Source organism: Acipenser ruthenus, chromosome 20 (assembly GCF_902713425.1).
Source record: "Acipenser ruthenus chromosome 20, fAciRut3.2 maternal haplotype, whole genome shotgun sequence".
Lineage (NCBI taxonomy): Eukaryota > Metazoa > Chordata > Actinopteri > Acipenseriformes > Acipenseridae > Acipenser > Acipenser ruthenus.
Genome location: NC_081208.1, coordinates 6,830,527 through 6,857,610, shown reverse-complemented (window position 1 = coordinate 6,857,610; position 27,084 = coordinate 6,830,527). Strand labels below are relative to the sequence as shown.

At 39.5% G+C, this 27,084-nt stretch overlaps 1 protein-coding gene across 1 annotated transcript; it reads right to left on the bottom strand.

Moving 5' to 3' along the window:
• On the bottom strand, nucleotides 1-27,084 carry LOC117425557 (solute carrier family 2, facilitated glucose transporter member 1-like). The gene is made up of 10 exons (XM_058993358.1): nucleotides 26,740-27,084; nucleotides 13,408-13,503; nucleotides 9,386-9,546; nucleotides 8,882-9,122; nucleotides 8,436-8,598; nucleotides 7,916-8,103; nucleotides 7,285-7,389; nucleotides 6,223-6,324; nucleotides 4,838-5,041; nucleotides 1-4,137 (listed from the first exon to the last, which is right to left on the bottom strand). Exons 1-10 carry the CDS (start codon nucleotides 26,755-26,757, stop codon nucleotides 3,934-3,936), a joined length of 1,482 nt encoding a protein of 493 aa, XP_058849341.1. The 5' UTR covers nucleotides 26,758-27,084; the 3' UTR covers nucleotides 1-3,933.

Here is a 27,084-nt window from a genome sequence, read left to right as displayed (position 1 = left end):
TAGGTCCCTGTGTGTTTTTGTTTCGGTTTTATTGTTTACAACACCAGACAATCGTATCTTACAAAAACAGCACATCAACACACCTTGGCACATTGTTCAAAAAAATATCTTCTGCTCCTACGACACACAGATTTATTGTTTTTATAAGAGACTAATAAATTAAATCTAATAAATAGCTTTAACTGTCACTGGTACCTGCATGCTCAAAGGTGGATTACATTCTACATTTTATCTGTTGTTTTTGATTTATTGTTTTTGAGGTTCTTAAACTATGGAAGGCAAAACCATGGTGACTATGAAGCATCTACATCGAAAACTGGTGCTATACACAAAACCAAAAGCAAGTTTACGTACACCTGTGGATGCAATAAGTTGCTATTTACAGTACGGATCTACAGTCAACACTATAAAAAATATATAAATACTTAAATCTATACACAAGAAAAGCAGGAAATGTTTACTTAATTATTTTCAGTCACCGACTTCATGATTTTAGGAAGATGAGATTTGTTTCACCATGGAATACACGTGTGTAAGAATACAGGTGCCAATAAGTTTCCCACCAAGTAGACTCATCAAAAAGAATGTCAATACAGACAGTGCCACAGACTGTTACAAACAACTCTCCTGCACTACCTTGGGGAAACACGTTTTACATGTCATGACTGTGATGTATTCTACAGAGATCCAGACTGGTATACAGTGTTTTACTTTTCTCTCCTGTTATTACACAAAACACAAACACATTATATATATATATATATATATATATATATATATATATATATATATATATATATATATATATATATATATATGAGAGAGAGAGAGAGAGAGAGAGAGAGAGAGAGAGTAGATAAACAAACACAGCCTGTATCACAACACAGGACACAATGGAGGCACACTTTGGGGAGGGAAGATTGAATACATTCGGAATACAAAAGGTTCTTATCCTGTCCATTAGATGAAATTTTGATGCCTATTTTTATTTGTAAACAAAGCCTGTTCGATTTTTGTGTTTTACTTATAGCTGTCTAACTTTTGCATATTATTTAAGAAAAAACTACAAAAACAAACCCTTTGTTACATTGTGTAGAGTATACTAGACACTGAATTTGGTGGTCAAAATGGTCATAAAAGTATGCTGTATTTAAAGGTATTATACAGTGTTTGAACTATGAACACTTACATATTACATATTAACCCTTAAATATAAAAATCATTTGTAAGCCTAAGAAATGGTCACAACATGAATAGATTAAAAGGTGTATAATCAGTAGTTAACATTAATGTCACGTTCCTAATTTAAATGACATTTTGATTGAAATTCTTGACTAATGTCTAACTGAATTCAGAATTAATGCACAGCTGCAATACCGCTGTAAGAGATGCATGTTAGTCAAAGGAATGTTTGTGTCACTCACAGCAGCACTAGCATGGAATGCAGGTTTGAAGATTTAATAAGAAACCGAACTATCCTTCATTGGAATGCAGCTGCAGTACAGAAGCGTGCTTTCCTATTTCGTGTGTTCATGCCAGACACAGCTTTATGTCTGATCAATGCCTGTTTACAAGAAAGGCAAATCCAAAAGACAGCTGTGCATTTTGAGCTGCATTAGTTACAAACACAAGCTCTCCGATTATGTTTTAATGTCAACCCCCAAAGTTTGATCAAAGCTGGAACCCACATTCAGTTTGGTCCTGATAAGATGCAATCTGTTTCAGGTTTAAGGAGATTTACATTCACTCAAATTGTTTATTTATTCCGAGATTGTATTCCTTGTTTTTTGTTTTGCTGTGCTATTGATGTTGCAAGTGTTCAAATTTCAAAGAGGATGACTATTTACAAAGAATTGTGGGAATTGTAGTCCATAATCTGGAGCTGCTCTGTCAAGGAGGGAAAGTACAATAACATTTTATATAGGCCCCACTTATAGAAACTACCTGCAACGTTTTGTAACCTATTACTTTAAAATAAAAATTAAAAATTAAAATGTACAGTCTACGATACTCGCTTGAAATATGACATGTCATTCCTAAACATGTCCTGTTTTTAATTTATCATCATTGTTATTAATAGTATAGTTATTATTATTATTATTATTATTATTATTATTATTATTATTATTATTATTATTATTAATAAAATATAATACTGACTGAACTGGAATTTTGCCATCCCTGCCCCATAAAACTCACGCAAACTTTTAGCTTTCAGTGAGAAATAGGCTGCTTTAAAAAAAAAAAAAAAAAAAAAGCCCTCATACAGCAATAGAAAATGAAATAGGATGCTGGTGCGTATGGTTGTAGGGTTTCATGAAATAGAGACACCACCAGACAGTTTTGTGGTGTGTTTGTGAGTTCATGGGATTTCTGCTGGTGTATTTTAGGGCAGCGTGTAAGAGTACTGCATGGTTTATCAGGGTTTTACATTTTTACTTTCTCTGTTTTCACATCCTGTTTATTTTTAGCATGATTTTAATTCTGATATACTATTCGTGATGGATTTTCTATTTTCCATTGTTGCTCGTTTTGAAACATTTAAAAACAGCATCGGTGCCTCATCCCGTCACTCTACCCCATGAAGAAAGTTTTCCAGACACATTTTGGGGTTTTCAGTAATAGTCAAGGACTTCAAATCAATGTTCTTATTATCAGTATTATCTTTATTATATGATATCACCCCCTCCCCATTCTGTTTTGGTACTTCACTTTTCTGCAGATGTATGAAGTTCAACGCTATAAACATGTAAACTTCTGCTCCTGCTATTGCTGATTGTTAGCTCATGGGAGTGAAATTGACCTAAAGCACAGGATATGAATCAGACAGTTTACATTTTATCCAGTGTTGTACTTATAACCCATATCACATTTTTAAAAAAGTGAACAACCAAAAGAGCACAAAAATAAGGGGTTTGAATGTATGAGATTGATTTTAGAGGCTTGGCATGGGTCGAATTGTATTAAAAAATACTCCTCACTAAAAACACTTATAAATCTATAGAAAAATGTATGGCTCATCTATTAGCACTGCAAAGGAAAGCTGGGCTGCTGCGTTTTCTACAGAGCTGCAAACGCAGCAATGCGATGAACACACTGAGGTACAGTTCCGCTGAAAGAGTCTGACGCTATCATCTCTTGCGAATTCATGCCAATTTCTAGTCCAGAAAGAAATTCATGGGGGTTCATCATAAAAGCGTATGTATATATCTATCTACATATATTTATAAAAAAATAAAAACATTAACATTCTTTTAGTTCTGCTTCCAGGAACGCAATGTCAGACTTTTGTAAAAAACGATATTTGCGCAACATGAAGCTTTAAAACAACATAAAAAACCACACCATTGCTATTAGCAGTAGGTGCCTGTAACTGTTTTTTGTAAGGCTATCAGTCCAGCCCATGACATGAAACATATTTCCCTAAAAACTCGGAATGTAACAGTTACCACGACGAATCATATGAGCCAATCGTTGGAAAGGGGCGGGGTTTGTAGATTCTTGTGAACACTCAAGTGTCCTTGCATTAGGGGGAAGGTAGAGGAGAGGTCAGCCTTTGCCTTTTTTTTAATTCTTCAAAATCTTGATGACTTAAATCTGAAGATCGACTTCCCGTAACCACAGATGAATGGACAGCATTTTTACATGACAAATTCTGATGGTTCTATAAAAGCAGCCAGCAAAGCTGAGGTTATGCAACAGCAGTAAATTGCAGTAAAAATTAGTACCCACTACACGACCCCTCTCTCAGCCTCACCCTTTCTACACATATGCCAAAAACTGGTGTGGACAAACCCCTTCTTTTCCCCAGAAATGTCATGACAGCAAGTCTCAATCTACCAGCACTGTAGACAATCACTCAGACATACAGATATGAAGTCCGCTCTTGTGTGGTTGTTTCTTGCGTTTCGTAAGCCCGGGGAAAGCGAGGGATTAAAGTTGGGAGTCAGCACCCAGGCTGTTGAGCTCTTCAGGGGAGTGCTTCTCGCTGGGGTTGGAGCCCGAGCCTTGGCGGAACCCGGCTGAGATCTCGTCGAACGTCCTGCCCTTGGTCTCCGGCACTTTGAAGTAGGTGAACACGAAAAAGCCCAGAAGCAGGACAGTGAAGATGACAAAGACGTAGGCCCCACACAATTCCTAAAGAACGAAGACAAAGATGAGTGAGGTGTTCTAGTGTTCTAATCCAATATTTAATATAGGGCTGTATGTGTACCAAGGTTATGCCAGTCAGACAGTAATGCTGCACGGCAGTCTCTCTGTTATATTACTCCCTGCTGGTACCGTCCCCTTTCCTTTTCATGAGGTTTGCAATCACTCTGAGAGCTTCTTACTGCAGTCTTTTCTTTTTTTTATCTGCAACTAAATCCATTCTGACCTGCTAAGAGCCGAATTTACTGTTTCAGATCCATAATAAAATGTGCAGTGATCAGTTTCAGTACCGTTCAGTTGGTAGCAGCATGTGTAAATGACACATGACAAAGGTCCATCAGTTAATGAAGGGGATCGTATCTTACAGGATCAGGTTCTACTGTACTCAAACACTGCTCTTTAGTCATTTAGTTCTACGCTTTAGTTACATACACCTATGCAACATTGGCTAGACCTTAATAAAAACTTTAAAAACACAGTATTTTAATAATCGCAATAAGAACCAACCATTGAAAACATCATGAAAAGGTAAGAAGCAATAAAAAAAAAAAACTGTAAACATGTAATCTGAAGGTACTATTGTAACAGCAGAATTTAGATCCACCGCTGTAAAGATCAATTGAGTAAACCCCAAAGACTTCTTCATTAGGAAGCGGGATGTACCAGCGGGCCTGGTGCCCTCCCTTACCGCGAGATACTGGAAGCCCATGCCCACGATGAAGTTGGCAGTCCAGTTGGAGAAGCCAGCCACAGCAAAGGCAGAGGGCCGGGGCCCCTGGCTGAACAGCTCGGCCACTATGAACCAGGGGATGGGTCCGGGGCCCATCTCGAAGAACGCCACAAAGCCAAAGATTGCCACGATACTGACATAGGACATCCAGGCCACCTTTTCCTGTTAAAACACAATGAATACACTGCTGTGAGCCTTCCACGTACACACACCCAAGCAGAGCGAAGAGTAGACAGTTTAAACAGAAGTAACCCAAGCTTGATCTTTTGAGATTTTGCCAAACCTAAAATTTAATTAATGGAATATTAGATCGCCATCAGAAAACTAGTATACGGTATACGCATTATAGGTCTGTCTATAACACACTTGAGGAGGGTGCTCTTAATTTATTGATGTAAAAGGTAATATATTTAAAAGGTTTATAGGAGGCTATAGAAGATTCTGGAGGCTGAAGATTCAAGGCAGTTATCACGTTCAGTGTTCACCATTTAAAGTATGACAGACAGACGGACGGACAGACACAATCACTGTCTAAGAGTCAACATTTTTAAATGAGGTTCCACACAAGCGTAATTGGGATTGCCATTTCAGAGCCAGACGTCTGATTAAATACAGCTCCAGTCAGACTCTTTATACACATAAAGAAGGCACAGGCTGCAAAAGGGGTTTGATTGATGTTGCGTTTTCAAGTGTGATTGTATTTTTGGTACGGTTTTGTTTGTATTATTTTTTGAATGAAGCCGTGCATGATTACACGTCACCTCGAATGATCCAGTCCAGAGAGTGGTTTAAATTGTAGGCTTAGAACTGAAGTTCCATCAAGCTATCAAACCCACCCAAGCATGGCATCTAGTCAAAGGCATTCCTGTACTGTACAATCACATCCTGTGAAACTTCAAAGACATTTTTACTTGCGCTGATTGATTCAATTGTTATAACTGCCAACTCTCTGCATAAGGTTACAAGAAAAAGAAAGTTCTAGGATGGGGGACAGCAATCTACAAAGAATATTGTCACAGTGGGTCGAGAGTCACTGAACTTTAAAACCATTTATCATAAACTGCTTCACTATTATTGTATACATTACTAATTCCAACACACAGTGCTTTTATTGATAATAAACTTACAAATAATGTTGCCATATTTTGGTTTCTTTTGAAGGGAATTCCATTGAGTGGCCAATTGTGACTCTGCTACTGACTTTTCAGTCCAAGTAATTCTGGGAGGGCTTGAGACTTCTTCAAGAAGGTGATGTCAGCCGCAGTGATATTGAGATGGTAGCAACTCCGCTTGATGTAATGAATGGGTTTGCTTGTAGTTTGTAATGTCATTATTGAACTTACCAACAGAGCCAGCGCTATGGTCATCAGAATTGCACAGCCTGCCATGCCTAGAAGTCCAAGGAGATGCAGAGACCTGCGGCCGGCACGCTCCACTACAAAGAGCTGGGGGGACAGAGAGAAGTGCGTTAGTGGCACTGCCAGCTAGGAGAGCTCACACAAACCACTGCTTCCTGGCCAAGGAGTAAAAATGATTCCTTCCATTCGATAACCGGAAATGTGTCTTTTGTTCGTTTCTAATTATGTAACATTAATCATTTATTTTCCTTTATACTTCGGGGGTCAGATTTATTTAAACCAAAATGGTAATTCTCACTCCCCCCCCCCCCCCCCCCCCCATAATACCTAACACACTTTTGAGTGCTTTTCTGGACTGCTTGTTACAAGTTTAGTAACGTAAGAAATAAAACAATTTGCACTCTATAAAACTAGCACTTATTTAGAGCAGTCTGATTTCAGAGGAGTGTTTTGCTAGCTTCATTCTGATAATTGCATTTGTTGGGTTTACAAAAATGAAGGCTGAAATTAAGTTTCTCCAGCAATGTGCTCGTTTTTAAAATGTGGCCATTTGACACAAATATATCACAGCTTTTGTTGCTCTAAAAGCAATTATTTAAAAATAATAATAATAATAATAATAATAATAATAATAATAATAATAATAATAATAATAATAATAATAATAATAATAATAATAAAGCTTTATCCTGGTTAATAATAAATAACCAGGATAAAGCTGGGGACTTCTTTGACTTGAAAAAAGAAAAAAGGACCAGGGGTCATAAATGGAGATTAGATAAAGGGACATTCAGAACAGAAAATAGGAGGCACTTTTTTACACAGAGAATTGTGAGGGTCTGGAACCAACTCCCCAGTAATGTTGTTGAAGCTGACACCCTGGGATCCTTCAAGAAGCTGCTTGATGAGATTCTGGGATCAATAAGCTACTAACAACCAAACGAGCAAGATGGGCTAAATGGCCTCCTCTCGTTTGTAAACTTTCTTATGTTCTTATGTTCTCATTGAGGTGACAATGCAGTTGGATTTGTAACAGTCTGAACTTACTGAAACGACGGTGAACGCGGTGTTGACGACTCCGGCACCGATGGTGGCATACACTGGCTGTGCCACTCCAGCTCTCCTGAAGATATCAGTGGAGTAATAGAACACCTGGAGGAAAGAAATGCAGTGTGCGGGTTAACGATCCACCAAACATTTCATTGGTAAAAGTAACTGGAGCTAACAAAATAGTTCCATAAAATCTCTCTGCCATGCACAGCTACTCACTATATGTGTGCTATAATATGTGTCTATTTTAAAACTACACATTCAGTACATATGCACAGTAGTTCATGCAAGTGCAAAATGGCTAAGTTTTATGGAATTATTTTGGAAACTACAATTACTTTAAAAATACACTATTCATTCCAAATACAAGTTGTGCTCTCAGTGGGATTGTGATACTATTTGTTGATGCTAGACACAGCGATGATACTAGCCTGTGCATTCTTTTTCCTGTGTGTTCTGGTACATTGATACTCAGCGATGATGCTAGCCAGTGCAGTGAATGCTGTGGGTTCTTATACCTTTGTTAATGCTATCCTGTGTGTTGATGTGATCCTGTGTGCTCTGTGACTCTGACTCTCAGGGATGTTGCTAGCCTGTGCAGTCAGTGCTCCAGGACTGGGATACTCACAGCGTTGATTCCTGACAGCTGCTGGGACAGCTGCAGCACGATGGCGATGAGAATGGGCTGCCTGTAGAGCGGCGAGCGGAACAGCTCGGGGATGGTCACCTTCTTCTCCCTCATCATCTGCCTGCTCTCCTCCTTCATCTCCTGCATGTCAGCACCCACGTCCGTCGTGCCACGCAGCTTCTTCAGAACTGGAGACAGGCAGAGTTAGAACACAGCACACACAGCAACACGCTTTCAAAACAGCATGCAGCATTTTAGGTACCACCATTCTGGCAAAGAAAACACAAACCTGATAATAACTTAAGTGGATTGTGCTTTCTTTAAGTCTGGGTCACCTGTGATCAGGAGCTGCTCTAATATGCATCCTGGACTACAACATTCTATGTAAAAGATCTGGAAAAAATACCCCAATACTGTATATGTTTATATATAAAACATTACTGGTCCAGAATCAGCTTGCTATTTCTCCCAGTAGGGATCTTGACTGAATAGCCTGTATTGCATGCATTTCTCCACTCACTGCTCTTTGCCTTGTTCTCCTCGTTGCGGTTGATAAGCAGGAAGCGAGGACTCTCAGGGCAGAAGGGGAGGATGGCACACTGCACCACAGCGGGGATGAAGGTGAAACCCAGCAGGATGGGCCAGAGGGAGGCATTGCCCATAATCACGTCCATCCCGAAAACCTGCCAGCAAAAGAGACCAAGAAAGCATCATGTTTGTGAGGCAGGAAGCAGACACAGGTATTGCAATGGAAGGGCAAAAACTGGAGCACATCAGAGCTAAACAAGCTTCAGAACGGTTGCATTTCTAGACTTAGATACATTTCCAAACTGCATTTCTTGCATAGGCGTATTGCATGAAGGGACTGGCTGTCAAGATAATGTGATAAGTACATCTTTAAAGTCTTGCTTTACTCCTTTAAGCAACATTTTGAAGCCCTTTGATAAAGTCTTATTATGTTGTTACCTGTGCCATGAGGATCCCGATGACTATGCCCAGTTGATGGAGGGTGCCTAGCGCCCCCCGGAGGGCAGTGGGTGAAATCTCACCCACATACATGGGCACAAAGCCAGTGGTCAGCCCGCAGTACAGTCCCACCACAAAGCGGCCAATGATTATCATCTCCCAGGAGGCACCTAGCTTCGAGAAGCCCATGAGAGCAGCAGCGATGAAGGCCAAAATGTTGGAAAACAGCATGGAGTTTCGCCTGAAGACCAGAGAGGGAGACACTGAGTTAGACTCACTGGAGAAAGACTCCAGATTCCATCCAGTGTAATGTTTATAGTGCAGCACCTTGTTTATTGAGCTCCTGCAGAATGGGATTTGACTCTACTTGCCTTTAAATGTAGTTTTTGTTTTGTAATGAATAGCGCCATAAAACAGGGGAACAACGTGGGTGTTTCTGGATTGAATGTGGCCTTGCAGAAATGTATGTGGGGGGGAGGGGGTTGGGGGTAGTTCTTCTCTTACCTCCCAAAGCGGTTGACAAAGAGCCCGACAGAGAAAGATCCAAAGATGCCCCCGACCGAGAAGATGGCGACAGAGACAGACCAGAGGGTGGTGAGGGAGGTTGGAGGAATGGACTCCTGGTATCGGTCAAACCAGGTATCATTGTAGAAGGATTCAATGACCTGAGAGAGAGAGAGAAGGAAAGGCATTAGAAAAATAATCACTGCACTACTAACTGTAGGCTCCTGTTCTTTTTTGTATAACTCATTTCTCCACTTGATGGAGCTATACCTCTATGTACAGTACAGTGTTTTAGAGCAGAGCTTGTATCAGCTTGGAAGTCATACTACACAGCTTAGTGTTGACAAACAGATGATGATCCACCTTGCAGAAAGGTCAATGTCCCACAATGCACCGGGGGGGAGTGTAAACAGATATGCCTTAAGCGCCAACAATCCAAATGAGCTTTGAACAAAATGAGCTGTCAAGTGAAAGCTACTGACATTTGGAAACTCTTAAAGATTAACTTTATATGACAAGGGAGGGGTGGAAAAAAGACTCCCATTGCATAGCAATCTGACCCACTTCATGTTTGAGGAAGTGATCCACTAACATCAAAAAACAAATACTTGAGCACTTCAAACTGTATTCCTTTAAAGGCAAGCTGCATGCATATATTTTTTCGTTCTATCCTGTCAATGGTTTAGGTCCACTTTCTTTGTATAATAAACCACAGCTGAAAATCTATCACGGTACGTTCTCGTCAAAATATATCAATATTGGCAGACCAACCTTTTTTAGTTACCAAAATGGACAACAGATTTGACTAAATCAAGCAAACTTCTGATTGGGTTTGGTGCTAGGAAGAACATGTGTTTTTCATATTCTTTCATTTTGAAAAACAGAAGCCTAACCCGTACCACATTACGCTAAAATAATTACTGGGGGTGTGGGGGGGTGGGGGAGTAAACGAAACCTCTTACCCTATCAAATGACCTATTAGAGAACGGAGAGAAAAGTCATGCCATTCCTCAGCATCTTTTTGATTCAGTCGTTTATAAATTCTATTGCATGAACGAATACAAAGCGACTTTTGCCACAGAATACATCTCAAGCAGTGTTTGTTGGAACAACATTCATTTAATGTTTCATTATTTTGAATGTGTTACTTTCAGTACTGTACTGTACTAGTGAATATCTCGCCTGATTTTAAGTGGTGTCTGGCTATATAAGAGTAGCGCTGCTGTGCCGATGAAATGCATCAGATAAAAAGTTGATACAACTTGTGCAGAAACTTGTTGGTCTGCATTCCTGAGAGCCTTTGAAGCACATTAATCTAATCACCAAGATTCTATTTAAAGTACAAGCGTAACAATTGTACGCTATGAATGATGGCTTATTTTGAAATGCACTGTCACCTTAACTACGAAGTAGAAGATATGAAATCATCTGAAAACATATTCAAATTGTCTTCACTCATTCCTGTGGAGCGGTGGTGAGAAACCGGAGGTATATGCAATGTAGGCTTGTTCAGCCAGTTTATATTAGTAAGGGCCATCTAGTGGACATCAGTGTATTGCAAGCAAAGCAAAAGAAAACTTGTTGCCAAAGTGGCAGATCACTAGATGACGCTGGCTCTTACTTCTATAAAGACACCTGGGCTGTTCTACATATGCCAATGACAGAGAACTAGAACTTGGATGAAAGCACCTATGAATGGACCTCAAACAATTAAAATAAAAAAACAGTACTATATTTGTGTAATTTCAAGTGTCAAAAAAAATAAATAATAATAATTGAAGATACTTTGTATTTTTCTTCCTTTGGCACGGTTTAGGGTCATTTCCACTTGGGTCAGTCTGAAATATGTTATTAGATGATGGCTGAAGTTGTTTATTTCTCAATTTTGAAAGTCTGATTTTACATTAAATTGCAGTTTTGACAAGATACCCTTACTGTTGAAATCTGAACAAGATTGTGGGACGCTACAGCTTTAAGATGTCATCACTATCATCAGAGCCAACCCCTCTGTAGCCTGGCTGGCAACCAATCGGCTGCCGCCTTCCTTTCCCTTTGTGCCTATTCCGAACCAGAAAAATGTCCACAATGAAATGAGGTGTGTGCCAGGTTTATACAACACAGCTTTGTGTGTCAGCTGCGTTGGCCGAGCTGCAGACACGTGATGACTGGTCTTGAAAGATGTGTTCTATTGAAAAATGATGGGAATATTAATGCTGCAGCATGACTCAGGAGTTTCAGCAGCGCTCTGTGTAACACTGTACATGCCAGCTCTCCCATGATTTTCTGTCTCTTTTTAAACAGTTTTGCAGTCATTCTGAGCCTGTATAATCCCAGTTGTCGTAATTCTAGTGACTTTTCAGATGTGCTCAGAAGTAAGTCATGGGCTTGCCAGTTTGTCTGATAATGGCTTACCTATATAACAAATGATTATATCTTCATTAAAAGTTGCTTCTTCAATCAGGACCCATTTCACCGTTAGTGTTAGCAGTAAGTTTGGCTACAGTAGAAACCGCAGGGCTGTGTTGCGTTGTGCTCTGCTGCTGTGTGTTTCTACCAGACCTTTATCCACTCAGCAGTGCACAGCTCAGACTCTGCCCCAGGGATTACAGGTGCGATTAGGAGGAGGGTGACCATTAGGAACAGGAGGACCATCGGGACGCGACCAGCAGCAGGGTGATCTTTCATTCCTTATCTGTCCCGTAATCAGGTTTTACGCTGAAATCTAATATCATGGTGTCTGTTGCTATTGAATGACACTTCAGTTTAGGCTTGTTGATGGTCCAGTTGGTCTACATTGTCCACTTCAATCACTTTCACATATTTGCTTGGCAGCTACTTATTCACTATTAAAACTGCAGTGTCCCACAACCAATTTTACACAATATAAATGGCGGGTACCTGCCATGTATTTCCTACTGTGGTCTTCTTAGCAAGTTTATCTAGTTTATCAGAAACCTCGTTCCCAGTCCAGTTTGTTTACATCCTCCAAATTCATAAAACTATGCTATATAACATATATGAATTCAGGGTTTATGGGGTGATGTGTTGGTGAAAATGTGGAGGACAAAAATGGTAAAAACTTAAGCTACAACTATTGACCCAGGCTTAATAAAACATTAAAAAAAAAAAACCCTGTAAGGTCCAGGGAGTTGGTATGAGACTGACCCCTGTGGTGTAAAGAGGCAGTGCATGCAGTCAATACTTTGTCTCTATAACTGCCTGTCTAAACGATCCTGGCTCTTTTGTACTGTTGTAAAGTCACTGGATGGCAAACGCATTGTATGGAATTCACACCCCAGTCTCTCTGTGCATCTCCTTTTGGAGCACTGTCAGATCGCTTCAATATATACTATTCTATACTATACAGTAGTATGCTGTTAAAAGGAAAAACCCAGAACAGCTCTTCTGTAACTCAGAATGACTCACACGCGCTGCCTCACCATCACAGCTCTATCCTCATATAACAAAACAGATTGAAAAGTCCTCGTGGTTGATGGCATCTTAAAAGATTATATGATTATTAAACTGAAACAGGCGTATCCAATCCCAGCTTGTTCTCAAAGCCTCTGTGTCTGAAAGTCCTTCAGACTTTACAGTTGCTACTGTAAGCACCAGCACGGGCCCATTTGTTGTTGCAAATGTAAAATGTAAACTTGAGACTATTTTGGTTTGCTACTCATCCCATAACAGCAATTTTGTTTCAATTTCTTCACCTGATTTCCACTCCCTACCGTTGATTTTAACCCTTTGGTGCATGGCAGCCTCATATGGGGATGGACACAAAACAAAACCTCTTTCTCGTCTTTATATGGGGACATATGGACGACACAAATGTATGACAGCCTCTTATGAGGAGGACATTCCCCCCACCATATAAAACAATGGAAAAAAATGAATGAAAATATATTTATTGTGTCCAAAATGACTTTTTTCCTGCAGCTATTTTCAACATGTCATGCATGTAGCCTGTAGAACAGGCCATTGGTAAAAATATCTCATTTATGGCCATTCAAACGCTTTACCGTCTGTGGGGCGTTGATCACTCCAGTGTTGTATCCAAACTGCAGGGACCCAATCACAGCCGCTCCTACAGCCAGCATCAGCTGAAACGTCACTTGCTGGAAAAAAATAAATAAATAAACAGGTTAGCAACTATGTTCAGATTTCTACATGTTTCCTTTCTGTGCTTGTAAAGGCAATGGCTATAGTCAGGTTTGGTGCTTGGAGACACCATGAGAGTTTCTCATCATAGCTCAATCAGCCTTGGACCTCCTTAAGGAGAGACAGACAGTTAGAAGATGTGAATTCATGTCCGCTGGCAGCTAGTTTAAGACCACCAAACTCATTACACAAGATTCAAACCCCAGGCTTAAAGGTAAAGAGAGGCTACTCAATAAGCCTGCTGTGCCCCTAATGAGAGGTGTCCAATTCCAGTCCTGGAGGGCCACTCCACTTCAGGTTTAACAGGTAACATGATATAATTAACTACTTCTGGGTCAGGACGGAGGCTTAATTGGTTCAATTACACAGGTTAGAACAGGGCTGGAACAAAGACCATGAGTGAAAAGGTCAAATATCTCCTACATTTAGATATTATCTGAAACAGATCTACTGTTTACTGTACTGGAGCTACCCAAGTAAACTAGGATGGCTGTATTTTGTGAATAGCAGTTTAGCTTGTGCAAGTGTGCGTATGTCGAAATGTATATTCATTCACATCTGCTAATCAATGACCACGATGCCTCAATAATGTGTGTTGAAAACATGACCTCTCTTTAGGTTGCATGGGCTGGAATCAGCTGGTTAAGGGAATTGATCACGCACAAGAATTAACTCAATTACTTGATAAATACTTAATTGGATACGGGGCTTTTGTTACAGATCCAGGTGTTTTATATAGCTGGTAATGGGGAGGCTTCTTTGTTCTGTTTTTTGGGTGAACTTTGTCTATGTAAAGCAGTATTTACCAGGTGCACAAGTATTAATATTAAAAGCAGTGTGTTATGTGTCATTTGTGTTGTTGGCAAGTCCTATGAAGATAGTTCCAGTGAGTACCTTGTCTATCGACTGGGATGTTTTTTGATCAAGATGCAGCGTCTGCCTGTTTTCCCAGGAGGAAATTCCACTAAGAACATTTCCTCTTGATATAGTAAGATCCAATTTGATAGTGGATAGCTGCTTACTTCATTTTGTCTTCCAGTTAATTTATTTATTTATTTATTGGTCTGTTAGTTAAACGCGTGGGTCCATGAGATTCTGTTTTGTACATCGGTCTGATGAGTTTTGAAAGGAATTTGCATGCTCGTATTTATTGCTGTTTCTTGCTGTACTTAATGCAACAACAACAACAAAATATTTATGTTGGCTCCAGTTGTTCTGTGCTATTTGATAGTGGTGGTAGTCTTTCAGTGACTTGCTGTCTAAGTTTTGCATATGGCTATGTGTAGCAGGGCGATTGCCCTGCATATGTGTATTTAGTGTTGATATCATTTGTATGGGGAAATGGGTTTATTTTGTGTCGTTTTGGGAGTTGATTTGTTTGATTGAATTATTGTTTACAGACGGACGCTCGATTGAGACTTGCTGCCTGCTAGGCTTGGTTGAGGGGAAGGGCAGCAGGTGATTGGCTGGGCTGGACCTCAATCAGCAGGTGGTCTTGATCGAGTGTCCGTCAGGTTAAAAACATCCGCGGGAGATGGTTCAGGGCTGCTGCAAGGCCTGCCGTTTTCACGGCACCTTTGATTTATAGTTTGTGGTATTGTGTTTTATTTTGCACTTTTTGTACAGCTTGATGTACTAGTCCTCTGTGCGTTACCATCGCTGGTAACGTCACATGACCACCTTTATTTTACTTTCGTTTTCTGTTTGTTTGTGAATAAAACCTGTGCGCCTGTACCGGCATTTTCAACAACACCACGTCTGTCTCTCTGTATGCTTGAACAGCGGCTACCCACACGCGTGACACGAGGAAGACCCGGTCACATAATGTAATTGTTTTTGCTATATACTTTTATTTACAGTACCACAGTCACATTTTTAAATTTATGAATGTAGAAAGTACAGATTTTACAGTTGCTTGGGTGTCTAAGAAAATGTATAACTATGAGGTCCAGGATGCACTGCTGAAACAGCTTTGTTTCCTGTCTTCCTTTTTATACAGTACGACTAGATGAAACGATTTTACTTTTAACACATCTTGATGATAAAGTGCAACACTAAGATGGAAATGTTGAGTTTCTTTTCACTGATACAATTTTCAATATCAGACTAATGTGAAGCTTTGAAAGTAACACATGTTGTGGCAAACCTATTTTCATTTTAAAACATGCAATCTGGTACAAGGCTAGGCTGAAGAAATCTGTTTGCATGTCTTACTACCACTTCTGGAGAGTGAAACTGTCCCATGCCCTTCAACAACTTCCCTGTCTTAACCACACAGCTGCTACTGAATGACCTGTTTTGCAGCCATGGAGTCCTACGAAGTGGAACAATGTATAGACTTCCTGATTTAATAAGACAAGCAAACTGAGACCTTTTCACACTAATGTATTGCCAGATTTAAAATGAAAATGTATGTTTGCTATGGCATGTGTCTCTTTCAAGAAGAGAAATCATAAGACGCTTTTAAAGGAATCTGTTTTTTTCATGAAGGTAATCTCGGGTCAGCCTAATTCTAGATGGATGAAGATAAATTCCAACAATCTGTCTGATTAGCACAGAGTGCAGCACAGCTAGACAAAGCCTTGTATTTATCCACCAGATTCACAGTTACTCAACAAACCTGGCAACACGCTTAAGCTAATGTAACAATTTCCTGCTTGTTTTCACTGTCCGTTTGCAGAGTAGCTATTGGTCAGCAATCTGAATGGGCCAATTGCATAGTGCCAGTAATTCACTAATTCTGGAATGCTCCACTACAAAACCAAGCATTAACTTAAGTTAATGTGGCTTAAGCTGCTTTGCAAAATATTACAAATATAAATCTGCTTCCAGCTATTGATGAAGCTGGATGACTGCTAACATTTTAAACCACAGATGATATAGCGGAGCTGGCTTGACATTCATGGCCAGTGTTGCAGTTCTCAGGACTATAACTGGCTGCTAGAATAACCAAGTGTAGCTCAAACTACTGTACATGCAGTTGTTTACATTCCTGTTGAGTAGAGGGCTACTATATATGGGTTATGGTGAAGCACTGTATCAATACTCTGACAGGCTTCCATAGTGGGCACTCCCCAGGGGGATGGAGGGCAACAAACAGCTGCTGTGTCCTGCTAGCTCAATGTGCTCTCTAGTTGCCGTGGACAAAGCACTTCTTTTTATATACGACACGTACAATGCACCACTGAGTAAGCGACAGGGCCTGTACTGGGCTATAGGCTGCTGCTATTCTCATCTTGCTGTATCTCAATGCTGTGGTTTCAGAACAAGCTGAGAAAACGTCTTGGACAAGGGCCAGCTGCCCACAAGTCTTCTCCATTCCTGCAAGATACACGTCCTGCCCTGTAGCTGCTGTATTGCTCCAACACGCGGGTCTGAGCCGATACTGCGGGCTAACTCGCTCGTTCTCATCTCCTCTAGAGGCCATCGCCAGTTTAAATTGCAAAACAAGCTTCAGATTATTTGGTGCAACTGGCAGCCCAGTACAGAATGGCAGGCAGGGGGTGTTCAGGTCAGGGTTGTGCTTGTTTGATCATTTTAAAATACTTCATTTATACCATACGGTCACATACAAGTATTACAATGACACTGTTAAATATTTAAGAAACGTCATGGTATTTGATAACCACATGGATTCTTCCAAAAGTGTTGATTGCAGGCAAGAAGTAGCAGCTTTTAATCTATTGATTTGTGTACAGTATGAGCACTCCTTTTAAAATGAAAATAATGGTAATCCTTCCTTTTACAGAATGCCTGTTTTAACTGTAGGCTACAGCTGAGGGCTAACATTTTTTTTTTAAACTGGTATTTACTTTAGAGTCCGAATGACGGAATGACTGTTAACCACTCCTTCAAAGTGCCTGGCAACGGGTTCTGTTCTAACCCTGGTGTGTGGAATTAAAGCTGGAAGACGGCACAGTCTCTCCTTCTACTCTGTCTGAAGGCTATAAGATTTATTTTATTTCTGGGCGTGACCTACATTCGGATTGTTAGCAAGGGTGAGGTTTCCAGAGAACTGGTCTTTGTGTTTCACATATTAAATGTGTTGCATTAATTGTTGCTATGACAGCACAACCCAGAGGTGTCAAGTTCTCTCATGACTCCTTTCTTAATTTTATAATGGCCATGGCACTGCCTTTTTTTTTAATATATATATATATATATATATATATATATATATATATATATATATATATATATATATATATATATATAAACTCACTTTTGTAAATGCTTAAAGGTGAATCCTTTTAACGTTTTCTAACTTGTTTCCCTATCCTTCATTAACTCCATCTTCCCCATGTTGGTCTTCAGGTTATTGGAGTCCCTCAGTGTGTTCTGTGCTGGACTGGACCCTCTCTGTTTCAGTACAGAAGCAGGAAGCCACAGGATGCACAGAGTGTCATTCTAACAGACCATGTAACAGGCTACATTTAAGCAACTTGTAGTAAGGGACATTTTAAGCAATTTTCACTAGGTAGCTCAAAATGTCACCATAGCCCTGGTTATATACTGTCTGCATATCACACAGCAGGTTACTGTCAAAGCTACGATTTACGTGTCCCTCCTATCCCCTCTAGCTAACATTATCACCACTAGCGAATGCAGACTGTATGTGTAGCCTATTGGGAGGGATGACACCAATAATGTGATTGGCTCCAACTTTTTTTTCAAGCTAGAGATAAGCCAATCAGAACCCAGCAGAGCACCATTTTAGGTCCTCCTCTGTCTGGTGAGTGACGGACCCAGCCAGGTCAACGAGTGCATACAGCCTGGGCTTGTGCAACAGGATGTGAGACGCACACGCACACATTCACACAACCCCCTCCGGATTTAAAGGGCTGAGTCTTAAAGAAACACTACCATCTCTTTATTTGGGGACAGTTTATCCACTTTATTCGCTCTGAAATCGCACATGTAACGACTACTTTTGTTTAAGGCAGCTTTAAGTTGTTTTTTTTTTTTTTTTTTTTTTTTTTTTTTTTAAACAGTATTAACAACTGTCGGTAACAGGGCTGTGTGTTCAAAATGACATTTATCAGCATGACAGGTGATGACCATGACTACATCTCCTACTCATAAGCAAAAAAAAAAAAAAAAAAATTCACTTTTGCATCTGAATCATGTCTGCCAGAGTAATAGCCAGCTGTATATTTGTCTGTGATATCTATCTATCTCTCCATCCAACATCAGTGTAATTTTTTTTCTATTTACACACTGTTTCACCGCTTCAGCTCAGTCAGTGTTTACCCAGTATAAATTAAGCATGGAATGTAAAGGTAACCAATACAGTAACGCTGTACATTTTGTGTACTGTGTCTAAAATTGAAACAAACTGCTATGTGGTACTGGCTAGCCTATCAAACTGCAAGTGTGATTAGTGTGGTCCTCGTGCTAATCAAAAGGCTGCAAGTGAAAGGTAAAAATGAAATGCAAGCATCATTCTGCCATGCCCTCATTGTTGTGGGATTACAAGTTTAACAACTACTGGGTCAGTCAAGCTGTTTCTATATATATATATATATATTTTGTGTGTGCTTAACACACAAACCCATTTAAGGCTTTACTCCAAATTGCTATTAAAGAAACACCAATCAAATATTTTAAAACCATTTTAGACTTGCTTTTCTTTTTGACTCTGTCAATGAAAGCCTGGTTATTAAAAAAATAAGTTTAGTCTTATTTGTAACTAAAATAGTTTATTAATGAAACTGTTCTAGACTTGCCTTTGGCATGAATAATGACAGCTTGTCAATTATTACTCCTGGGTTTGAGCTCGGGGCTTGCAGTCGAGCGTATCTCTGTTTAAGTGTGTGTGCATAAAGCTTTAACACTGAGGGTGTGTCTGCTTCTAGACCAGTCATAGTTTTTTTTTTTTCTCTCATTTATCCTTGGAACAGTATACTGTGACATATTTTACCTTTAACCCAAATAGTTTGCAGTGCAGCCCATAGAACCTCCCCTTCTTGAAATGCCCAGCTCCTCCGACTCCTTGTCATTGAATGAGGAAATGGGTAGACCCTTGGACAGTGTGGAGGAGGGGAGGCAGACTCGCACCCATGAATACTGTGCAATCTTTTCCAGTTGGTTTCACCACTTTTCAACAACACTTTACCCCCTCAATCAAGTGTGAAATTTAAAGGGAACAAAGAACACTGTCTAGAGGAGCATAATGCCATAGTTTGAAAAATGTATTTAGAATCGAGTCCCCTTGTAAATGACACAGCTTTTTATTGATCATGTTTATAGTAGGGGAAAATATATGGTTGTAGCTTTCTATACCATTTGCTTCCTGAATGGTGTTGGGGAGAGCAATATAACTTAGAATTAGTACCAAGAGTGTAAGTCAAGGGAAACTGAGCTGAAATTATACTGTAGAATACTGTGTCCATTCTGTCCACTCGCTACAAAAAAAATGCACCATTAAGTGGTGTAATAATTACAGTCTAGTAATCCCAGTACATTGAACCATTTTGGATTTTAAACTTCTAATTTTCTGGAATGTTGACTAAAGACACTAATGAATGAAAGGACTGGATATTTTACTAAGCTGTAATGGATCAAATATCTCATGATGTTGTTTATTTAGCAGATGCGTCTTACAGAGACTAGGGTGTGTGAACTATGCATCAGCTGCAGAGTCGCTTACAACAACGTCTCTCCCGAAAGGAGGTTAAGTGACCTTCTCAGGGTCATACACAGTGAGTCAGTGAGGTGAGATTTGAACTGGGGACCTCCTGGTTACAAGCCCTTTTCTTTAACCACTGGACCACACAGATTTTCAAGCAACTTGTAGTTAGGGACATCTTAATTTTTACTAGGTAGCTCAAAATGTCACCAGAAAATGTTGCTTGAAAGTGACCTGGTGTTTAACGGGCTTAATGCGTACAGGATACTTGCATATACAGAACGTAATACTTTTCCAAGTGCAAAAGAAAAACAGATTTGTTTGTAATCTTATGCAGATTTTTTACAGAAGAGCACTGGAAAGGCAAATACCGTATGTACAGTAATGCCTACTGTGTGTAAAAGGTAGTTTTTACTTGGAAATAATTTCAGTTAATGTAGGTCTGAATGGAACGATTCATTGACTAATATAAAGCACGCTGACACCCCCCACCCCTGCAGACCAGCTTGGAAAGTACAGTTTGAAGTAATGGTTTATACAACCATTCAATAGCCTGGACGACAGCCATCCCAAAACGAGTTATCCTTACTGACATTCCATAATAAAAGACCTGGTAGGGTAAAGAAACCACAGTGCGTGTCCTGGCTTTTCAGTGTGCTAATCTCACTAATGTGGGGGGAAATGTACTGGCTCTTATGAGCCACAGAGATTAGTGGTACATGTGCACAGGAAAAAGGAGGAAACCGAACACTGCAGTAAATGCTTTGAGAATATTGCCTATTATGTATTTGTGACGATGTTCTCAAAAACTAGGTGGGATGCTTGCTGATTTGCTGACACTGCACCACTAGAGTTCTTGCAAGCCTTATCTAAAGCCAATATCCCACTACACAATTTAATCACTCTCAGTTATTTGCCTGGCTATACGGATAGGTAAGAGAAATGCACAATGGGTTAGGGGAAACAAATTTGAAGTGTCTCATAATCGCGTTTTTCACTGACATTGTATCTTTTGGTGTGTGTTTACTGCATTGGTCCACTTTTTGCCTGTAAATAGTTTACTTCCTATCATGTCTGAGCTATGTCATGTCTGGAGATTATAAATCACATTTCTCAAGCTCTCAACGGAAATTAAAGGGTCACTTTTTTTCCTTTCCCCTGTCGGTTAACGGGAAGAACGAATCTGAATTGTCAAATATTTGTAAAATTATATGGGGCACTGCTGTACATGGTTTTTAAAATGGCATAAAACAATTTTTATAGAAGTCTGTTTGTAAACGACGTGCCTGCATGAAACTAAGTGCGTTGGTTATGTTTGATTTCCTAGATGTTTTAAACCTTGATGATATTGTACTGGGAATTTTTTGTAAACCGAAGAAAAATCCATCAAGAGAAAACCTCCAACTGAGGGCAGTGACTTTAAGATGCACTGCACTACAACATGACTGTGGATGAGACTACACGTGTTCAGGCTTGCAGTATTTGCCCTGTAATGCCACTGCACTTTCATCTCGTTATGAGGCAGAACACATAATGGTCTCTTGCAGGAACTATGGGTTGTGACTACAGCGTAATAAAAAGGGGAGCAGTGTGTGTGGAAATAACTTCATTAAATCCAATAACTAACCCTGCACTGTGTACATCCATGTAAAACAATACAGCAGACTTCCAGAGGTTATACCTGAAGTCTGGTGATGTTCATCAGTTTCCAAGGCTACGGGCCCAGTAGCATCAAATGCAACTGCAGGGAATTTTTTAATATATTAACATTTAATGTACTGATGTAATTTGTAGTAAAACAGACGTTGACGCTACCTATGTGCAGGCTTTTGGAATAGTTGCATTGGCGTTCGACTGTGCCAAGCAAACAAATGCTTGTACGCAGCCGACCTCTTCCTGTTATTCTTCTTGTTACCCAGTACGCTGTGCTCAGTGTCACGTCTCCCAAATGTTTCGCCCATCGTGTTTCAACAGGCTCATCAAGGAAAAATGATCTCTCTGTAGCTGGCCTTGCCAGGGTACAGCACCGAGCATTGATTGGTAGATCTTGTGAAGGAGGGGGGGGGGGGGGGGGGCAGTGAGGTGTCTGTTCCATTTCCCTATTCTAACAGAGCGACATTATCGGGTGTGATTAAGGAAGGAAAGAGAATTAAAGTCTTGAAATAAATAACAGGTGTAAAGCCTTTTGATTTCTATGCTTAACCCCATTCTAAAGTGAACGCTGTAGTACAGTAAATTGATTTTACTTCAGCTTCATACAAAAGTCACTCATTTGGAATTGCAGAATTAGCTACAATTACAGTACAATGTCATTTTATGTATCATACAAAGTGTTAACCAAATTTACAAAACACGATCTTCGTGAAATATTTGGGTAACTGCATCATTTGTTGTGGCTACAGTCTTTAGATTAAGTAAGCTGTGCCTTGTATCTTTAAAAAGCTGTGACATTCGTTTTGCATCCCACTGTGGGAAGGCTATCTAAGGAGCCGTTCTGCTTTTCCCAAGCTTTAGCTTTGGAATACTCTGCGTGTTCCCACTCCTGGGAATTGCAGCCACTCCTGGAAAAGTTTCCTTCTAACTCCGCTTTCTCCCTCCCATGTTCTCCCATGCCTGTTTTTAATCCCCAAGACCACTGCACACCAAAACAAGATAAACAACCTCATTGGACCAATCGGCCAATTTCAGTATGTTCTGTATTAAATGGGGAGCACTGTTCAGCAGGTTTTCAATTTCAGAATGTGCCCATTGATGATGCTGGACACCCAGGCTAGTCAGTGTGCTGTTGGCGGTTACCTCACTTGAGAATGGGGTACATGTTTACTTTCTGAACAATTATCCATTTTATGACATCACCTATCCATCTGACATGACTTCATAATGACGTAACTAATGTTACCCTGAATTTCTTAATCTTTACCCAAAAAAATTTAATCTGCCAGTAAAACAATATGGTATGGAAACTTGACAAATGGATTTAATACATGCTTCTGTATGGACTGTAATACTCCTGGTCTTTTTACTCTTTGCAAATTGTGAATAGGAAATTAAACTCTTGTAACGTTATCAAACTAGTAACAAATAACCTGGGCATGAGTTTTGAAGGAGGTGCTTTGCCCATGGAAGGCTATCTGCAAAATGTAAAAGTTAACTCCTTTTTTTCTGTCTAATTTGTTTAGTTTGGCTTTAACAGTCTAGTGAATAATAAAAAAAAAACATTACTGTAAAGTCATGTGTTAATTTTAATAGCATACTTAACCCTTTCAGTCCTGAATAATTTGTATCGCTGAAGAATATGAAATGAAGTTATACAATTAAAGGAATTCCTTTTTAACTGGACAAATCTTTTTTTATATTTTTGGTAAATGAGATTTCAGTCCTGTCGGTACTCTAAACCCCACATGTTGTAAAATACCTTGCGTAATTACAGTTGAGGAATCTTTTGGCCTCCAAATGTCAAAGCACGTTTGTACTCTCTTGTATAACAAAACAGCTGTTATCATTTTCCATACATGCCTTTTATCGCTACTCTACAGAAACCTTGGTTGCTTCTCAATGTGTCTTTCCTTCTCGCAGGCCATGCCATTTCGTTAAGATAAAGCAGGACCTTGAGTTTCTGCCAGGACTGAAAGTGTTAAATTGCATAGAGAAGTTTGGGATAGTGTTTTTTTTTTTTGTTTGTTTGTTTTTTTTAAACAAATTGGATTGAATATCTAGCTGATATTGCCTGATTTTAAATAATTGATACATTTGTATTTAAATTGAGTCATTGTTTTTAGATGGAAATACTCCCGTAATCAGGTATGTTGGCTCAACTTGGCAAGATTGATTGATGAAAGGTAAGTTAGTATAATACTGTAATAGAATGAGCTAACTGTATGCCCATTAGATTTAGCAGCATATTAGATGCATACTGTTTTAATATGGGGGGGGTTGGTTCCACTTAGAGAAAATATAGTAGTCTGTGAGCGCTCTCTCTCTCTCTCTCTCTCTCTCTCCATATTTTATATATATATATATATATATATATATATATATAATGTATGATCTTTACAATTGTTTTAAATTATCTAAGTTGGAACACGGTTTCTAACACTCTGCTTTATTTTAAAGGGGAAAATTGATCTTAATTGATGCAGTATTAATGTTTTTCCATAATAAATTGATTCCACGCCTATTAATGCTATCAGTGATTTAATGACCTTCAGTTTGGGTTCGGAGGTTCAAAGACTGACCACAGTCTATCTTCCGTTGAGAACCTGTGATACTATGCATGTTGCACAATAACCTTTCACTTCCATCGACATCAGCACCAAATAAACAACCCTTTTTAATGTTGCACTAAATTTGAGGTTGAACATCAGACAGAAGGACTCTTCCAAACTACGTTGCTACACACACTTTTACCCTAGAAGTAATACTGGAAGAAACCGGATTTATTGTGGCCAATAGCAACTCCCTTTAAGATTCTCTCCCTAAACCCTCCTGTGATGCTTAGTCCCCCCAATGTGAATGAGTTTGCTGTAGTTGATTCTACCTGGGTGCACAAAACATCTGATTTGATTTGCTGTTTATGCTATGAGTTTGCCGTTGTATTGCTGTTTTCCTGAGACATGCAATTTGTGTCAGTTGTGATGGGGGTTTTGGAACAGGGCTGAAAAGCCTGGAGTACAGCGACTGAACTGCAGTCTGATGCAGAACAGAAACTCTAGCCCTGTCTTCATTGCTGTATCTTCACAGAACTGTGCAGACAGAGCTGGTAAACCACTGGTGACGTGCAGCGTAGACACAACCACAGACATGAAAACTGCCGCGCCGAACACCTTGGCAGTCACGTCCCACTCTTCTCCGTAGAAGCACCTTAAATAGGCAAATGTTTTTATGGCTAGTCTTGCATTGCTAGTTAATGCAAGCACAGTTCTGCACCTTGTAAAAGAAATGAAGATTACACACAATATACTGTCACTGTCCAGCTATGGTTTGATAGCAGATCTTCTGTAGCCTAAAGAAGTGATGCCAAACATTACTCTCCTAGTCCTCATAAAAGTGGATATGTTTCCCTACCCAAGTACAGTAGTACAAAAGTCTTATATAATTTCTATACTACATTAATCTCTACCGATTTTTAAATATATCTCCACACAAATGCAGGACAGTCACAACTTGAACTCGGCTCAATTAACTGATTCATGGTATTTGCCTAGGTCTGTATATTTGTATGAACTCCTGAGGTATTTAAAAGCTCAATGTGCAGCATGCACAAATGGGGGGAGACTCAAGATTTGTGATGTATATTTACTGTATAAAAGATCAATGCAAATATCTCTCTGGAAACCTATTTGTAAACACAGCCACACCTGGCTACAGTCACGGGTTCACAAGTCGCTAATCTATACACTACAACATGCTATTTTGGTTTGCTAACCAATTACATACAGCTATAGATTTCAAACAATTATCTGATGCACAACAAATATTAAACAGATTAATAACCCTGATTTTTTTTGTTTTGTTTTTGTTTTATAATCGGGTGTATTCCATTCCAAGAACTATTCTAAAATAAATCAAATTCAGTTGTGTGTTGAAGCATAACCATTAGGTGTTGTTTTTTTTTTTTTTTCCGGTGTAAAATGTAAAGCCTACACAATAATAGGTCACTTTTTTTCTTTGACTCGTTCAAATGCACTGCCGTTTATAAAAGTCAAATTCTGTAACGTATTTTACATCACCTTGCACACTAGTATAAGCGAGCCTGTCGTGCCGCCCTTTGCCTGTAAATGTTCACCAAAAAAAAAACATTCTTGCATTCCTGTATGTCTGGTACTGCATACATGTAATGGCAATATTCACATTTTTGGACTGCCAAATATAATACCAATAGGCATCCTGTATTTAAACTCCGGTATATATAAATCATTTTAACCTGTAAGTTTGTTTACGATTCTGTAACAATACCCTAGACTGTTTTAAATAGTTAAATTTAAACTTAAACAGACACCTAAATTGCCAAAACCTAATTTTGTAAAAAATACTGTGAATCCGGCTACTTTTATTTTTTAGCTTGATTCACGTTCATATTGCACGCAGTGGTGTAGTCCTATATTTAGAAGTGAGGGGTCTCTGCTTACGGTTGTAGTATTATTTGCTTATTTGTATGGGTTATACACGTGTATAGCCCCATATATTAATAGGAGCAAAACAGTTCAATATTCTACACGTGAAGTATGGAAGCGGTGCTCTCACTACCCAAGAAAGAAGTGGGGGAGCGGGGCTATCCCGCGACCCCCCAGCACTACAACCCTGATTGCACGTACACACGGCGTCACTAAGATTAAACCGGTGTTACTGGCAGCTATCTACAAGTAAAAACATTTTATAGTCGCAATTCGTAAGATCTTAAAAGGCACTATAGATGGGGATGGGGATGCAAAAGAGCACTGCTTCCTTAGCAGGTTGTTGTGTGCGGTAGTTATTAACCCAAATCGAGTATTCACGGTCTATGCGCTTTGCGCAACCTGTAAATACGGCTGTAGCCTACATTAATAATCAACTTCAATACTATTACCTTGCCGCCTGATTCCATCCTTCCTGACGCGGATGTCCTCTTCAAATTACTTTCTGTAGAAAAATCTGAAACCAACGATTTTAAAAGTCCGATTCTTGTATGCTGATTTGTATTGGTGTCGTAGCCTATTTGCTTAGCTGAAGGAAAAAAAATAGGTTAAAAGTGATTCTTATAGAAGCGATCCCCGTTCATAGTGTCCTTTTTTCCCCGTTTAACATACACCCACTTTTTGATAAAGGCTGAAAGTTACAAAGCTGTGTATTTGATCGCGTCCTGTCGTTGTATCAACGTGTACCCTGCCTATTCCTCGATGTCTTTCTCGCTCTGAAACTGATCTTAGGGGGA

Excerpts from the sequence above, each read along its gene's own strand:
- LOC117425557 (XM_058993358.1), bottom strand. Across the intron at positions 8,104-8,435 it reads GGAGAACAAGGCAAAGAGCA|TTCTGAAGAAGCTGCGTGGC; the intron begins GTGAGTGGAGAA and ends GCCTGTCTCCAG. Across the intron at positions 6,325-7,284 it reads CCGCGTTCACCGTCGTTTCA|CTCTTTGTAGTGGAGCGTGC; the intron begins GTAAGTTCAGAC and ends CTGTCCCCCCAG.